Here is a 17,082-nt window from a genome sequence, read left to right as displayed (position 1 = left end):
GAATGACAGGTCTAGCCTATCGCAAGAAATAAAGGGGACTCGACTGGAGCCCAGAGACGACTCAATCGTCTGAAAAAAGTAAGAAGCACAAGAGAGAATTGATATTTTCTGAAATTATCAGGGAGGTATCTAGCTGGTCTCTTATATCTCCTTCTACATGGCATTGTTCTGGCAGTCAAAACACTTCATCTGCGGCGCCAATATACACAAATCATTGTCGCGCGCAATCTGAAGCAGCAGTCATTGAAAGGCTTCAATAGCCGCCAAACAAGGCGACTGTTGTCACGAGCAACACTTTTTCACAAGCCACCTTTTTCGATATGAGGCCCTGCCTGGCTAGGGCGTTAACAGCTGCAGCTTTCCACGACGGCGCCTCGCTTTCAGGGGATAGTCGAGTCTTGAAACCTCAAAAAGCTGTCTCTAGACGCCTTTTTCAATTACATGCAGCACATTACTTACTGAATCTCAATAAATTTGTGTCAAATATCAAATTATGTGCGCCCTTCCCCACCATGGGCCACTAACTAAGTCCAGTCATCTACGGAACTTCCCTAGGACCCTGGTCACTCTTCGCGCCTCCAAGGTTCTTCAGGAAATGCATGAAATAAATAGCGCTGAAACCTTACTGCACATGTTTGGCCCAATGTGAATATTACTGCTTCAGATAACTTATCGTAAGAAGTTAAAGTGCTCTCTACCTATGGAGGAAGGATACGAATTTCTTGGCGCAACAATTTCAGCAACGGTGTTCTGAGGTTGACCTATGCCGCCAAGGCAATATTGATATCTAGAACGTAAAGGCGCCCACCCATCAAGATTATCAATGACCTTGGAACCCAGGCAGCTTTAAGTTAGACTGCTTACCTAGGTAATTTTGTAAATAGTTCTTATGGTATATAGTCTTAATCAGGCAGGATGTTCCATACATGTGTTTTCTAAGGTGAACACAAACCCACTTCCAAAATCACTCGTGGACCTCGTTATAACTAGGTAGTAGACTTTAGGATACCCTTGAAGATCTGGGCACAATCTCCAGAATTCACATAGATGTGTAGTCGAGCCAACTGGTATATTGACCTCAGACTTTGGCCCGAAAAGTTCCAATGTTTTAGATTTAAAATATGAATTTCCAACCCTGAGGTAATGTGACTTACAAGGTTGAAACACGGAACCTCGGGAATCTTGGAAGTTCAAAACTTTAGCCATGAGATTATATTTGTGTAGATAAGGTATGGAGTATTGTGTCAGTTTTATAATTTTTGAATTCAAAATAGTCAAAGCTATGCTTCTAGCAATAGATGACCGTGAACAGTATATAGATAAGCAAAGGCCAGCCAATGCCATCAGATACTTTAGAAATCAGACTTCACTCGATCCAAGTCCATCCCAGAGGTAACAGTAGTACATAAGTGGCAGAAATGTAAAAATATAAAAGGAAACGCCGAAAATGGGTTCGTATGCTGCAGCATCTAGTCGCGAAGTGGGTATAGTTCACCAGAAAAATAAGGTCGTAAAGCATGATCAGAGCCAGCCCTAAGATAAAAGAAAACGAACAAAAGGACAAATGAAGAAAATAGAACTAAAAGATTAAATAAGAACGAAATTCCACTCCTTCTTCTCCATAACCTTCCTCCAATGGACTTCTTGACGTTTGATCTCCCTTCCACCCAGAGTGGCACCAGTCCCTGTGAGAGAGAAAGGGTCGGATCTGTCAAGTTTTGAGATAGGACTTGTGAGAGAGGAGCTGTAATCTTCGTTACGCGTACCCTTCTTATAGCAAGGGGAATCTGAGAGTCGCCACACTTCATCAAGAAGGCGGCACAATCTTCCAAAGCCACCAAGGTCGATATGGTCACCCATTATCCCACGACGGTGACTAAGTGTGACCCGGAATTGACTACCCTGTGAAGAATTCACACCCGCCATGAGGAGTGGCCAGACAAGAGAGCGATCGAAACCTTGAGGTCCATAAGGAATATATTCAAGATCATCGTTGATCTTCTGGACGAGATCCTGAACTGACTTTTGGTGGCGGTCATATCCTGGTAACAAGCTGCACAGATAAATTCGAGCTGCAGTACGGAAAATTGATGAAATAATTTTGGTGAGTATTTGGGGGCATATTTCACCAGTCTTTGGTGAGTATGGATGCTCAAGAGTTGGATTTTCAGGCTCAGTGTACTGCAATTGTGCTTCTAGTGCCTCAACATGACTGTGAAGGGTCATGCTGTCAACTGTACCATCGTTCTTCAAAGATTCGAGGCAGGCAATCTCGGAAATGAGATAAATAATTCTGTCATCACATCCCATCAACTCTTGCAAGCCCAGTGGTTTCCCGCTCAGGTGGTGATTGCGGTAGGTGTCGGAAAACTCAGGACGACCTCCTGTCATTGTCGCACCGAGAATGTCAACCCAGGCAGCCAGTGCCATGCTGTGTATTCCATTGACATACTCGAAGGGATTTTCGTACAGGTGCATCTCTCTCACGATGTCTCGAATAACCTTGAGTTGATCTCCGCACGGCAGAATAACCTCATCAGATGAGCCTAGAGAGCAGTGATACAGGAGCATCGCAAGTGATCCATCGAGGACCTTCTTATATTCATCCTTATCCTGGGTGTCATTGACAACCTGTACTGAATCAAAAAGATCACGAAGGGCTGCCAGACGGTGCTGTATAATGTCTGTGTCGATTTCAGGTCCTGATAGGCCCTGTGTAACCTTGAGATGAACCGCTGCTCGACACAAGCAAGTGTGCAGGTAAGTTAAGCTGCTTGCCATCGACTGTAGCATGTTTTGGGAATGGACATGTCCTTGTGGATGAGCTCCCAAAACTGGAAATATTTGATGCATAACGTTGGTTGCGAAGTAATCAAGAAGAGGTCTATCCTTCTCTTCGACGGGAATGTTCATGAGAAGTCGCTGCTCCTCACTCTGATCGTCTTGGAAGTAATATGGAGTGGGATCCGCGGATAAGTAGGGGTCGATAAAGGCCTCAGGCTCACCGGTGAAGTAGTTATAAGGGATGCTGTATGTTTTTTGCTCGGGGGGGAACTCGAAGTATGGCGCTTGTGGACCGCATACATCAGGATTAAATGTGTTGAAGGTGGATGTGGAGGTAATATGGCTCATTTGAACATCTCCCACAAATTCCCGTCTATCCTCTTGAACTACCCAGTGACCTTGTTGATATGTTGCACTATATGGATCTGTCATGTCAAATACTCCGATGTGATTGGTAGGGTTGCTGTCATAAGAAGGGGACCTGGAAGGCGATGGCAGACATGGATTAGATCGTCGATACCGATCTATAAATGAGACCATTATTAGCATATTTCAGATACAAAATTCAAGTATTCATGAAGCTCACCAGAACTGTTTCCACTTCGCTCAAGGGACTTGGTCTGCTTGATCTTGTTCTTTATGCGCTCCTTTTGAATCCTTCGCTGCTCTGCATTTCCCCACCATGCTGGACGATTGTATTCACATGTCACACTGAGATTCACACAAGCACCGCATTTTCCGCGCTTTTCATCACACTTTTTTCGGCGCAAGCGACAAGTATAGCAGCCTACTCATTGTTAGAAATTAGTTAATGCATTGGAATCCTTTGGAGGAAACTTGACGTACCAGACCGAGATCGCTTATGCGCTCTATTGTTTGTCCGATCACCAGATGCATGAACTTGAGTAGTAGAGCAGTCGGATGAGGTACTAGATTTAGTCACCCTGCTCATCGAAGCGGGCATGTAGTTAGTCTTTGTTGATGTAGACATTGTGATTAAGAGGCGGTCGAAGTAGTGGTGAGAGAGTATGAGTTCCCAGTTTTAGGTGTATGGGCTGTATTATGGAAAGTCTGAACCAGCAGGCTTTTACCGTCTAAATGATATAGAAGGAATGAAATTCTTGGTTGGCCGTGCAACTGAATGGTGAATAGAATTCGGGATTGGTTACGATGGGATCAGAGAAGCTTTAAAGCCTAGATAGCTTTGTGGAATACAGTGAGCTGTTTCTATTTTGGAATTCTACGCTTTTGCACTAGTATAATCACTGCAGGTTCGGGACAATTGGGGGGTTGTGTTGGTGATTGTGGGGCTGGGATCACCGCATAATCTCCTCTAAACTAGAAAATTATACACGATGAACGAATAAAACTCCAGAGAAGGCATGCTAATGTTGCAATCAGGTGGTGGGAAGCTAATTTTGGGACAATTAGCCATCTTTTTTTAGTGTCATAGGGTCGCATGGCGGCATTGGCATCATGCACCTCGATATCGAGCCCCTCGAGGGATTGGCACGGACTGGGTAGAGATAACCCAGCTAGGGATGGCTGTTGTGCGTTCAAACAGGGGTGCATACAGGTGATCTATGCACACTCTCGCTCACTCATTGGATCCTGTTAACTTTCAGCGTTTTCTAAAAGTGATGTCCCACAACCAACGGCGCTCTGAGATGTTGGTTTTTGCGGCGGCGTGCCAAGTACAGAATTAATACTACATTTTGAACATAGAAACCTTTCAATGAGTCCTCTCAAGTACAGCCTATTCTTTAACCGAGTGAGAACGCCCAAAAACTCGAAAAATCTATCACTGCAGCTAAGCGTGTGATTCGAATCGACCGTACTGCATATTCTCCTGTTAAGTTGCTAAATCTAGAAAATGCCGCAAATTAAATATCGTACACTTTGTAGCCGTCAGACTGATGGGCCATTATGCAACATTGAATGGGTCTTCACAATAGGATCAGTCAACTCTAGAACTGTGGGGGGTATACCATTCCTCATACATCACTGGTTAGCTGACCATGCACAGCGGTGTGACAAAAAAGACGAAGAACGTCAAGCTTCGGTTCCTGAAATTTTGATTGGACAACCGGCTGGGTTCTGGAAATTGTCCATGCTTGATGCAGAAAGTAGGAACGCTGTCGGACCACTAGGATGTACCATGGTATGGGAATAGAGGTGTGATGTGATAAGATTGTCTTGGCGCATTTCCCCGACTTTTATTTTGCAAGAAATATCCTTAATTAGTATCAATTAGCCGCCAACACTAATCAGAATATTGGCTAATTTTCTTCAAAGTTTTCTTCAAAGCTTCCTTCTTAGTGAATTGATGATGCAAGTTGCATATGTTACGAATAATTTTGGTATAATCTTACTATTAATAAATTCGGGTAAATATTACTCGATGGTCTAGAATAGAAGAAAATAACACATATTAGAAATAGGTCAATGCCCAATGCCTTCAGGCATTTCTTCCAAATCCCCCCAAAAATTAGCTCATCTTCTGATACTTTCGCTAATGTGGAATAAAGGCTGTCTACACTATAGTTTACACCCACAAGTCTAGCTTATAGACTAATAAGCACTGGTATCTACATCAAAGACCTACAAGTAGTGGGGTCCCATGTTCAAAATTATAAATCCGTCAACCTATTTGTGCTGGTTTAGATTTCATATCGGAGGCTGGGCATCATCAGATTGACAGTATTCTCACCTGGGCACTCCGAAATTGCGCGTTATCTGTGGTATACCGAACTTCCAAGGTAAAACGTTGAATATCACACCCAACTGGCTGGTAAACTGTCAGAGCCCTGTTGCTTGGTTCATCTCATGAGAGGCTTCTTGAGTATATCAAGATATATATATACATCATGAGCGCCTAGGCATCAATAATTTATCCAAATTTTGGCCCCGAGGACCTCGGGACACATTAGGGCATTAGGCTAATGTTGAACCAAAATCTCTGCCCAGACTTAGCTCGCTATTTTTAAAATCAGTTTCTGTCAAGCTATAGTTATGAACAATGAATTGGGCTGCTATCTCGATTGGAATTCCATGTGCCCACAAGTACAGAGTACCTCTTGCTGCCTGGAGATATTGTAAAACCAACATAGTAGCCGTGGATATGCACTTCCACCTATAGATGCGCATGAAGTTGTCCAAATCCAGGTACGGTGTTCATTTTGGAATGACAAGGGTGATACGATACAACCTTCCAAGATTGAAAGGTTGGAACATAACTATCGTTTCACATAACCTGCAATCTGCTTTCTATTCCAGCATCATGTTGTAAATTCAATATAAATCTACATGTTCGACTCCGAGATCAAATAAGTTGTTGAGTTTGTGTTGGTTTTTTGGCATGTAGCAATGTAGATAATTTCAACTCAAAGATACTTTACGAATTTGCCCAAGATTGAATGTTGGATCCTGGTTACTGACCGTCAATTTGTTGTTGGGTAGGAATTACTCCATACAGCTTCTTAAGTAGACATGTATGCTCAACCACATAAATAGTGGCTTACTTTTCAGGTTATAATAGTAGTCTAGGAAATTGAGGATAACTTGTCTTTCCAAGGTAGCTCCATTCTACACCATTTATAAATTCTCATCGGCACATATTGGTCCAAGTAACAAGTAATAAAGATAAAAGGAGGTCTGAAGACTGGGAAAGCGTGAAGGCCTTGGAACAGTTACACCAAGATCCAGGCCTGACAGTCCGAAAAATCAATACCTAAGTCAAAGAATACTTGGTCAGATCAACATGCAGCAATGCTTCCCGGGCAACAAGATGGAAATTATCGAGCCCGAAGAACGCAATTCACGCAGTGTGGTTTCATGCTCGCATATCACATCGCGTTCAATATACCCGGAGCGGGGCCACATACAATACATCCAGTAAAAAAGAGTAATCAAATGACAAACCAGGGAATATACAATTACCATCGGAGGAGGGAACGTAAATATTTTTAAACATTAGTAATAGTACGAACCCAACAAGAACCACAAGTTCTATCTCCCTATCCTCTGAGCGTGGAGAAAAACCAGGAATATGACTCGGAGTGCAGGACCGAGAGCATCTAAATATCCCATTCAGGATAGCGTTAGTTAAGAAATTGAAGAATCTACAAGGCGCTAATTCAGGACTGATGTATGGTCGTCACAATGCCCTAAGTGGGTCCTGACCGATCAACGCCGCCGTCCGGTCAGCGCTAACTGCAGGCCAGTCACATTCCCCCGCCTCACCATCAACAAACTTTGAAAGACGCTCGGACTAAGGCTAGCCGTTATTGTTATACCTTTCAACATCCATAATCCAGTTTCAAACCCAGCAACTCTCGCTGTGTTTTGTCCTGATTGGATGACTATGCATGTAACGTGCTTAACAGCGTAAACTGCTGCAGGCAGATCACTCTCTATCACATCACAATCTATTCTCGTGTTCTTTGGCCACTCGGCTTGACCCTCGCGTGCTGAATGCCTGGACAGTAGCTCCCCGTTTCACCATGCACCTCACAGACATTTGATTCTGTTGAATTATTGGAGCCGGCCGACATTAATGGATGCCATTTTCGCCTTACCGCTTCCTCTAGCGCATAATGTTTCATGATTCCCCCCTTCGATCCGAAAATATACGGTACATATACCCCAAATCCCCACTTGGCCCAGTATTCATCCTTGACTCTTACTTTATCCTTTTACTGAATACACTCAGGTTCACCTGCTGTTTATTGAATGGCATACCGTTGACGGAAGCCAAATCATACTAATTTTTATTGTATCTGGTATACTATACAAAGGCCCGTAGGGTGGTAGACGTACTGTCAAAGGAAGCTATGGTGAGTAACTCATTTCTAAGTTGAGAAACAACATTCTTACATTACTAGGATTCGCTACGATCTCGAAGAAAGGCAGCGCCTGCTTCGATCAGTATGGAGAATCATGATCGGTTTTACCCTGCAAAGACAACATTTGTTCACAACCGGCTTTCCAGGACCACAAACTTTGATGACACAGATTATGAGGCTAGTGATTCAGATGAGGAATCCCTACGGCAGAGCCTTCAGTCGGTAAGTCTACCATTGAATGACGAACAACTTTTTATGATCTAACAAAATCTTCTCTAGCTTGGGTATGAAAGCAATACTACTCTTTCTTCACCGCCCTCAACACCCGACGATGCTCCAAAGAAAATGCATATCGCAGATGATAATTCAATGGTTGCAGGACCTAGTGGCCCGCATCTCTTCAAAGAGCCTCTTAGTTCTCGGTCATCATCTATGTATGAATCATCAGCTTATGAGCCTTCGAGCGATGAACCCTTAACGGCAGAGATACCGCTATTTTTGCAGCAATCTCCATTGATGTCCGGTATCTCTCGATCTGTGGATACCCCAAACCAATATCCGTTCTCTCCGAACACTCCCTATCGCTTTCCATTCTCGCCCAAGACACCAAAGGCTTTTAAGAATGTGCAACATCCCGATGTATCTCAGGTAGATGAAGAGGAGATCCTCAGTTGGAAGCCAAGCAAGGTTGCACACTGGCTTTACATCGCCAACTACAAGCCTTCCGTCATCGAGAATTTCATTGCAAATGACATCGATGGTGCTATTCTTCTCAGTCTGCAGATCAATGACTTGAAAGAGCTGAACATTCAATCATTTGGCATTCGTCACCAGATCATGGCTTCAATCAACCATTTAAAGAACACCATGTCTAAGGGCGGTGTCCTTCCTGAGCCTTCGCCGGCTTTTTCTGAAGATGCGCTTTCTTATCAAAGTGCCGGTTCAGACCACCCTTCTCTTCCAAATCGTTCATCTTCTCCGGAGTATCGCCCTGCCCCAGAACATCGTTCTTCTCCTGAGCACCGCTCTTCCTCAGAACAACGTTCTTACGTCATGTCCGTGTCCCCCAACGGTGAAGTTCTTTCTCGGCATCTCAATGGCCAAAATGGGTTTCAAGTAACTCCCGCGGAGTCTGTATCAATTGTTGGTATTGAGCAAATTCTACCTAAGCCGCACAGCTGCTCTAAGGGTGAGAACTGCTCAAAGTACCAACGGCGACAAAGAGAAATTGAAAGGATCGCTGCTGAATTTCCAGGTGCTATCATTCATGATGGTGCAATTATTTCTGGTAGCCCTGGAAATCCGGAAACAGCAAGAAATATGTTGCGGCCAAACTCCGACTCTCTACCATCAGTGGTGGCCTCCTCTGCTGCGTTCGCTTACACTCCTGGTATACGACTTTCGGAGGCAACGCTCAGTGAAGTGCAGAGAGTTGATCCTCAAGAAACTATTCGAAATTTCCTCAACTATCAGCATGTTGACGGTACATCTAAACCTGCGCCGCCTAACTTGGATACTTCTAACCTATTTCCTCCGAGGCCGTTCGAGGGGTTGTCGCCACCTAACGTGCACCCAAACACTATTGCGGCACACCTTCGCAGTCTTCCCAAGTTGACTATCCCAACTAGCCCTTTGACAGAAGACATGACAACTGCCGTCACCACCAACCACTCAATGAGCCCTGACAGAGAGTTGTATGGGTCCCCAACAGCGGTGCAGCAGTATGGCCCTTTCACTCAAGGCCGAAGCATGGATGTTTACCGCCAAGGAACTCCATTCTCTGAGATGGATGCTCCTATCACGGCTATCCCAGCTCAAGACCCTGTTATAAGAGATACCTCTCAGTCAGTGCCCCCGGATATGCAGTATGGAAACTTATTCCATCAATACCGGAACCCAATTCCACGTAGTGCTTCTGCTCGTCCCCGGCATCCTCAGTCTCTCGGCCGGGTCCAGGAGGGTAAACCACTAACTCCAATTGAGGGTCCCGCGGACTTGATCCGCAGCCCCCGTGTTAACCAAAACGGCTACAGCTCTTCCAAATCATCGCTTGCATCTGATCCAGATGTTACTCAAAGCGGATATATGAAGAAGCGCAAGACTACTCGTCTGTTGCGTCACGAATGGCAGGATGCCCACTTCACGCTCCGTGGCACCAACCTTGCCATGCACAAGGACGAAGCGGATGCTCGCCACATGTCCCGTGCATTGGATTCGTTTGACGTTGACGATTATGCCGTTGCTTGCTCGTCGCTGGCGACTAGCTCAAAGCTTACGGCTGCGTTCAAGAAATCCGTTCTTCGCAGTGGCAAGGACCTGGGCAATAGAAGTGACAACACTGCTTTCGCTTTCTCGCTCATTCCTGCTCCCAAAGAAAACGAACGTAGGAATTTGTTTTCCAAAGACGGTGCTAAGCCCCACCACTTTGCTGTTAAGTCTCGCGAAGAGCGGATTGATTGGATGCGAGAACTCATGCTCGCCAGGGCCCTCAAAAAGGGCAAAGAAAGTGGCGAAGAAATTCTTCTTAACGGAAACATGATTTGAATGACCTTTCCTTGAATCTCGTGTATCACTAACTCTCATTTTCGCATCTGTTGGATATTTGTCCCTCTTCCATACAATTTGTCCCCGTTGTTTCTTCGTGCATAAAACATTTTCACACATTCTTTTTGTTATTGGCCATGAATAAAGACGCATTGTCGCAGGTCGGCAGGAACAAACGGAATACCCACTTTGATTAAGATAGTTAGCTAAGTAGTTATCAGTTTCGAAAAATCACATTTACTTATTAATAAAGTCAATTCTTCAGTTTTTTTCGTATTTCCAAATTAAGTTCTTAGCAATTTATTTCTAAACCATATTTTATAGGCATATAGAGCGATTACCAGACCCAGTCCCCTTGGCTTGAGGCGAGGCTGGATCCCTCAGCGCCCATCTCCGGCCGACGAGAAGTTCGAAAAATATCACCCTCGATGTTTGAGATGAACCATTTCCCCAGATTTACTTTCAAGTAGTGAAATATTACACAAAATTCGTCTAAAGGCTACAAAGTATGGCGAATATCAGGGTGGAATGAGGAATTAGGCAATTTATGCACTCATGCTCTACTACTCGACTTCCAAGGTTTCCCGACATCTCTTTCTCAGGTCTCCTACATCTAAAATAGAATCATTCCGTCTAGATCTAGCTACTATGAACAGTGTACGGATTCTCTAATATGCAGCGGTATATATTTAAGCTAAGTTACATAATTCTATCTAAATTTATGCAAGTCTTTTATCGTAAAATCGTCATGACGGTAATTGAAACTTTGATAGGTTAGCCCTCATTCCATAGATCATTAAAGATATTCCACTTACCGATCAGTACCGGAATAGCCATAACCCAGAGCTCCACTGGTGCTGATTGAGATGAGAGGCTGGCTATTCTAAGGACAGGCTGAGCTGGGGCTGTATATGAAGGCAGATCCGGGTCCTTGGTACTGTCATCAAGTTTCTTTTCACGAAATTCCGTGATGGTATAGTTGAAGTCCTGGATCATGTTTTCTCTGTTGGCCTCTTTAATAGCCGCCCACCATACAGAGGCCATCTTTTTATATCCCTCATCCGTCGGATGGGTGCTATCGTTCAAGTCTTTGTGCGTGATAAACTTGCTCATGTCGGCCAGGACGATACGGTCTTTTCTTGCGCGCCGATAGGCGACAACATCTCGATATTGCTTGCTTATGCTTGTTGTTCGAGATTGTTGCTGCTTGTTTGGCAATAAAGTTGACAAGATGATGGTCGTTCCAGGGATCGAGTCGAATAGTAGTGTTAGGAGAGAATCCATTCGCTGCCCGGTAGTGCTGACCTTATGATTTTGTAGAGCATCGTTCGCACCGCAACTGTTAATCATTAGATTTAAGTAAAGGTCGCGTTATGTGCGTGGGTAAACTGACTTTATGAGTATCAGATTAGGTTTATGGGAAATTGTCTTCATGGCTTGTTTTGGTAGTTGATCTACTCTAAAGCCAACATGGCCTTCGTTATACTGTAGGACACCAAGTCAGATCTGAGGTGTAATAAGTTGATGCGATGCAATCACTTACATTGTCATTCATTGTCCCATTCTCCAGACTTCCGACCATCTCGACTTCCCAGCCAGAATATCGAAGCTGTTGTCGGATCCACTCTCGATAACCATTTCCATCTGTTGATTTCCACCCATTGGTGATTGATGCGCCGAGTGGCATGATCCGAAGAAGAAAGTCCGACCCATTGTGACGTGATAGCGTAGGGAAGTGTGAATCGGAACCAGATACTGCCACATCTGAGGGAGACAGAGATAATGCAGTCGTAAGTAGTGGTATAAAGGCCAGCGATAAGAGCCAAACAAAAGCCCAACGGGGCGTTACTGTAGTATGTTTCATTGAGGTAATTGTTCTGAGTGATTATGCGGTCGAAGGTCACATTTCTTGGCCATTTATTATTATCCGAAATGAGGGAAAAAAAGAAAGAAAGCTAAGACGGAGGATCTCCGCTGTTTACTTTATTTAGTATTGCTTTTTGCTTTGAAATTGCCCCACTTCTAGGGGGCTGAGGCTGATTAAATTGATTTTGGATGGTGTCATTATTCTCCAGTATGAATGGACCACAGTCTAGGTAGCCTCGCCAAATCTAACCGGAAATATATAGTTTATGACAAAACCACGGGCCATCCCTCATCACGTTAGACGAACCTTTAGAAGACTCCAATCTTAGTCATCCTTTGATCAGTCATGGTGCCTGCTTGAGTGCCTGAAACTCAAAACTTTATTATTCGCTAGGAAAAGCAGTTGAAGGAATATTCGGAATATGTATGCAGCATGCTTTCAAAGTGAGCCGTCCTATCAGAATCAGTGGAAGTTTCTGCCCGACTACACTTTGTGCGATTATAGCAAAGTCGAGAGAACTTTCGATTTTAATATCAACTGCCTGCCCTATTGAGGTAACACAGACTCTCATGGACGTCGACAGAGCACAGGGAGCAATTACCAAGAATCACTTTTCAGATCTTCTAGGCCCGCATGTAAGGTTTCCAAGTTGCTGATTGGAATTATCCATGGTTATACATCATAATCCTCGACATAACCCCGAAGGAATTGCCTTTTCCTTTTGATTTTGGTGATTGTTTTCCTAGCTCATGAAATGGTATGGAAAAGAAGAATCGAAATGAAGTCTCACAAGATATGACAGCCTTTGTTCCAATTTCGGCCCTTAACTAAGTACTCATTATGATTATGTCAGCTTCAAAAGTAGTATCCACTAGTTAACGTGAATCCATCGGTCGTTCCGGAAACCTAATCAAAATATCATCTCTATGGCAACCCTCTAGTTTCAAACACCATGCCAACAATTCGTTCAAAAAAAAAAAAATGAAAAAATGAAAAAATGAAAAAGAAAGAAATCTGTCGATCAGTAGGGCTGTATGGAACTGACCATTGAAGCTATTTAGGTATTAAAAAGGGCAGATTTCCCTCCGTCTTAGCTGCTCCTTGTCTATGTTGAGAGATAACCATGGATGGTTTGAATTAGTTAAAAAACGATCCGAGATTATGGTACCGTTCGGTCGATATCTTTAATTTTATGAATCTGGGTTCGGGATAGGGATAACTATAACTCAAAAAAGCTATCATATCTACTTAATACCACAGTTGGAGAGCTCTTTTATAAGCTAGTAGTCACGAATAGGTCACTATCATTGAATATGTAAGGGCTTTTGGGGTTTCTCTATCGCTATATATTATTTTTGAAGGCAAGGCCTTTAAAGCCACTACCGCAGAGGCTCCAGTGGCGGTGCCGGGGATTCTAAACAATTTGATCCCTTCAAAGGTTTTGTGCCAGGTAAGAATGACTTCAACTATCCATATGTGGGGTGGGGTAGTTTCCTCTTCCTCTGCTTGAAAAAGTTAAGCCACCTCGCCACTCGAGATGGGTACACAAAGAGATTTCATCAAAAGTGCGCAGAAGCTTCCTGAGGATTGAAACTCTGAGCCAGATCTCGATGACAGGTAAGTCATTTTGCAAAAAAAAAAAAAAAAAAAGAATGAGAGATGGAACTTTAAGCTGATGTCTTGTCGTAGTGATCTTGAGGCATAAACGGAGAGATGCAATGAGAGAACCAAGGACAATATCATGGTCTCACAGTTTCAGAACAAACTTGCCAGTTATAAAAAGCGCTAAGATCGTCGAAAGTAAAGCATGTTCAGTGAATAGCCCGCCCTCATCCTTTCCCCAGAGAATTTCAAATGATTGAATTGCTAAGTACTTTACGCGGATCTAAATGCAGAAAAAGCTACCATCTATCCGAACAGCTCCTTTAACAGATGACAATCTCCACTATGTATGTGTTTTATACCAAGATAATCAAACCAAGTTACTGGGTTCCAAGTTGCGAGCTATAAATGATATATTTAGATGGACTTTAAGTCCAGGCCAACGGCCTTGCATCACTCATTTTTTAAATCCACAGACCCCTGGCCAAACACCTGTCTCTGAGTAACGAAAAGATTCACTATACTAGATAACACTGGTTGTCCAAATGTCATCCTATCCATGGAAGATATGAAACAGCTAATGAATCCGGTGCCCTCGTCTTTCCCAGTCACATTTATTCTTGGTGTAAAACGCTATCCATATGCGGATAACAAATATTCCAGATCTCTCCAATCTTCGCTGGAAGTTCGTTTCAAAAGCGGTATAAGGTATTTTTTGATTGGAGGTGAATTCAAATTGGGTTAGAACAGGGAATATACGACACTGATGGTGTTCCGGGACTTGCTAGCCCACTCTTCCGGATGGGACGCTACATATGTATGCTGCTAGTAGTAGAGATCCCATCTATAGAAGTTTACCAAGTCGCACCATGAAAAATCTAACCCTCCGCGGCATGGAGCCACTGACTAGACAAAATGATAGCGACCTTGATAACCTAAAGTGGCCCTCCAGCTAAGGATGCTGATATCCTGCGGCTATATCTACCAAGAGACAACGAATCTTTTATCATGTTTGTCAATTATGATATAATGACTCAATCGATGTTTCAACTTCAGATATAAGACTGATAGGTATCGGGTGACTCGATCAAAGGAACAATTGTCAAAATAGGCAAGATTGGTCTATTCACATGACCCATTCTTATGTGGATTTAGGACAGATTTTGCACTAGTTAGGAAATTCAGTTTCATTCATTTATGGCATTCGAATGATTGGTCAGGTTAGATTCTCAAAGTTGACAACGATGTAGAATCACGTGACTGGCAATAGCCCTTGACTATGCGAAGACGATGGGAAATCCTGTGTCGCCGTTTTCTTCCCATGTATTCTTTAGAGATGAATCTTGTTTTGTTCTTATTGCCTTCCTAATTTTGTTGAAACATGAAAAGCTACAAAAACATTGCGAGTATTTCATAATCGTCAGGATCAATCATGACAAAGTTGCGTTCATGTTCATCTATATACAAATGCTAAATGTGACTGTACAAAATTCTATAGTTATAAAAATGAGAAAGATGATCATTTAGGCCGTTTCCGCGCCTGAGGAGTCATCCTGGTTTTCTCGGTGGAAGACACCATCTTCCTTGACATCGTGTCGGAATTGAATCTCCTCTTCCTTGAGCTCGGCCTTGAGTTTCTTGTTCGCGGTCCAGATGGGCTTGAGCTCAAACAGTCTGTCGACGTGTTCCAGGGGGATACCACTGGTCTCAGGAATAAGGAAGAAGGCGAAGAAGAAGGCGAGGAAGGACAGCGATGCAAAGAACATGTATACACCGTAGCCCATGGCCGCGAACATCTGCTCAGTGAAGCGAGACACCAGGAAGTTGAACAGCCAGTTGCTGGCAGTAGTGAAAGCCTGGGCGAGAGATCGGTAGCTAGGGTCGAAAAATTCCTAAACACATGTTAGTGATGGTTCGAGATATGGTTGAAGTGTTTGCAAACTTACAGAGTTGATGACCCAAGGGGTTCCGTTCCAAGAAGGAGTGTACACGGCAGTCCAGAGGTAGAAAAAGAAGATGGCAGCAGTACCACTGGGGGTCAGATGGGACAGCTTGTTATTGACGGGCTCGACAATGTAGATGTAGGCACCGATGAACCACATGCAGCATGAGCCGGTGACGGCACCGAAAAGCAAAAGCTTGCGGCGACCGAGTTGATCAACCAAGAGCAACAGCCAGATGACAGTCATGAGAGCCTTGACTACACCGAAAATACCAGTCATCAAGTTCACAGTGTTTGTGTCAACACCCAAACTCTATAAAAAGGGTCAGTCCCAATTCCATTGTCGAATTCAGGAAATCAAATTTGATTTAAAAAACTTACCTGGAAAATGGTGGGAGAGTAGTAGTTGATAGCATTGATACCGGAGCCGTTCTGCCAGAAGAAGAGCATGCAACCCAAGAACAGACGCCACATGAGGTGAGGGTGGTGGCTGATTGCCTGGAAGGGCGACCAGAAGCCGAAACCCACATTGGTCTTCTGGTGCTCATGGGCAGCGTCAATTCCAGCAATCTCTTCAGTGATATAAATATCAGTAGGGGTCAATTGGCGGACCCAGCAGAGGTTTTCCATGGCTTGCTTGCGGCGGCCGTGCAAAAATAGCCAACGGGGAGATTCCCGCATCCAGATAGAGCCGATGAACAGCAAACCCGAGGGAATCAGCTGGATAGCAAAAGGAATGATCCATTGCTCGCGGGTAGATGGCATATGAAGTTCAATGCCATACTTCAAGTAGCAAGTTAGCATCGCAAAACGAAAAATTGAAAATGGAAAATTTCAGGGGCAGTATGACTCACGTTAATCCAGAAGCCAACCATACCACCAATCTGCCAGCCAAGCTCATAGAGACCGACAAGACGTCCTCGAATTGCTGGAGGAGCCAGCTCGGCGAGGTATATAGGGACAATATTGGAAGCAACACCAGTACCGAGACCGGAGAGAACACGTCCACCATACAAGATACCCAGACCAGTTTTGGAAGAAGCACCACACTGGAGACCAGCACCTAGAATAAAAACAGCTGAAGCGATAGTCAAACACCATTTGCGGCCAATCCAGTGGCTAAGACCATAAGTGAAGATAGCACCGAAAAAGGCACCAGCAATGAAGAGCGAGACAATATTTTCACTGATTAGATCTGTTTGTGTCTTGGTCATCGTGTCCATGCCAAAATCGGCCTTGAACGATGAGAGTGTGATTGTTGTGCCAATGAAGGCACTAGTATAACCGATCATATTTGAGCCACATGATGCAATACCGGCGAGCAGGTAGATACGCCAATTGTAGACTGAGGGAGGTGTTGGTCGATCCTCAACCAGATGGAGGATACCACCCATAGCTGTTATATTATTTTATAACAAATACTTGTGGATATAGGTTGAAAATTGGAGATGTAGATGGAGTTGAGAATTGGGAATTGAGAGTTGAGAGGAAAAGAGAAA

General features: G+C 43.9%; 4 protein-coding genes across 4 annotated transcripts; 1 reads left to right on the top strand and 3 right to left on the bottom strand.

Moving 5' to 3' along the window:
- Positions 1-1,587: 1,587 nt before the first annotated feature.
- Positions 1,588-3,775, bottom strand: N7495_006748 (Zn(II)2Cys6 transcription factor; the record flags this gene model as incomplete). Its single annotated transcript, XM_057209399.1, has 3 exons — positions 1,588-3,308; positions 3,371-3,571; positions 3,631-3,775. 3 exons carry the CDS (start codon positions 3,773-3,775, stop codon positions 1,588-1,590), a joined length of 2,067 nt encoding a protein of 688 aa, XP_057063173.1.
- A 3,841-nt stretch (positions 3,776-7,616) lies between these two features.
- Positions 7,617-10,172, top strand: N7495_006747 (SAM and PH domain-containing protein; the record flags this gene model as incomplete). The annotated part of the gene is made up of 3 exons (XM_057209398.1): positions 7,617-7,619; positions 7,668-7,850; positions 7,908-10,172. 3 exons carry the CDS (start codon positions 7,617-7,619, stop codon positions 10,170-10,172), a joined length of 2,451 nt encoding a protein of 816 aa, XP_057063172.1.
- Positions 10,173-10,904: 732 nt separating this feature from the next.
- Positions 10,905-11,859, bottom strand: N7495_006746 (putative esterase; the record flags this gene model as incomplete). Its single annotated transcript, XM_057209397.1, has 4 exons — positions 10,905-10,936; positions 10,988-11,511; positions 11,566-11,657; positions 11,716-11,859. 4 exons carry the CDS (start codon positions 11,857-11,859, stop codon positions 10,905-10,907), a joined length of 792 nt encoding a protein of 263 aa, XP_057063171.1.
- A 3,305-nt stretch (positions 11,860-15,164) lies between these two features.
- Positions 15,165-16,977, bottom strand: N7495_006745 (sugar porter family MFS transporter; the record flags this gene model as incomplete). The annotated part of the gene is made up of 4 exons (XM_057209396.1): positions 15,165-15,533; positions 15,588-15,896; positions 15,965-16,366; positions 16,438-16,977. 4 exons carry the CDS (start codon positions 16,975-16,977, stop codon positions 15,165-15,167), a joined length of 1,620 nt encoding a protein of 539 aa, XP_057063170.1.
- Between the last annotated feature and the right edge of the window lie 105 nt (positions 16,978-17,082).

This window comes from Penicillium taxi, assembly GCF_028828555.1.
Source record: "Penicillium taxi strain IBT 34144 chromosome Unknown utg000004l_segment0_segment0, whole genome shotgun sequence".
NCBI classification, from domain to species: Eukaryota; Fungi; Ascomycota; class Eurotiomycetes; order Eurotiales; family Aspergillaceae; genus Penicillium; species Penicillium taxi.
The sequence above is the reverse complement of the archived record's forward strand: the minus strand, read 5'-3'. Positions and strand labels throughout refer to the sequence as shown.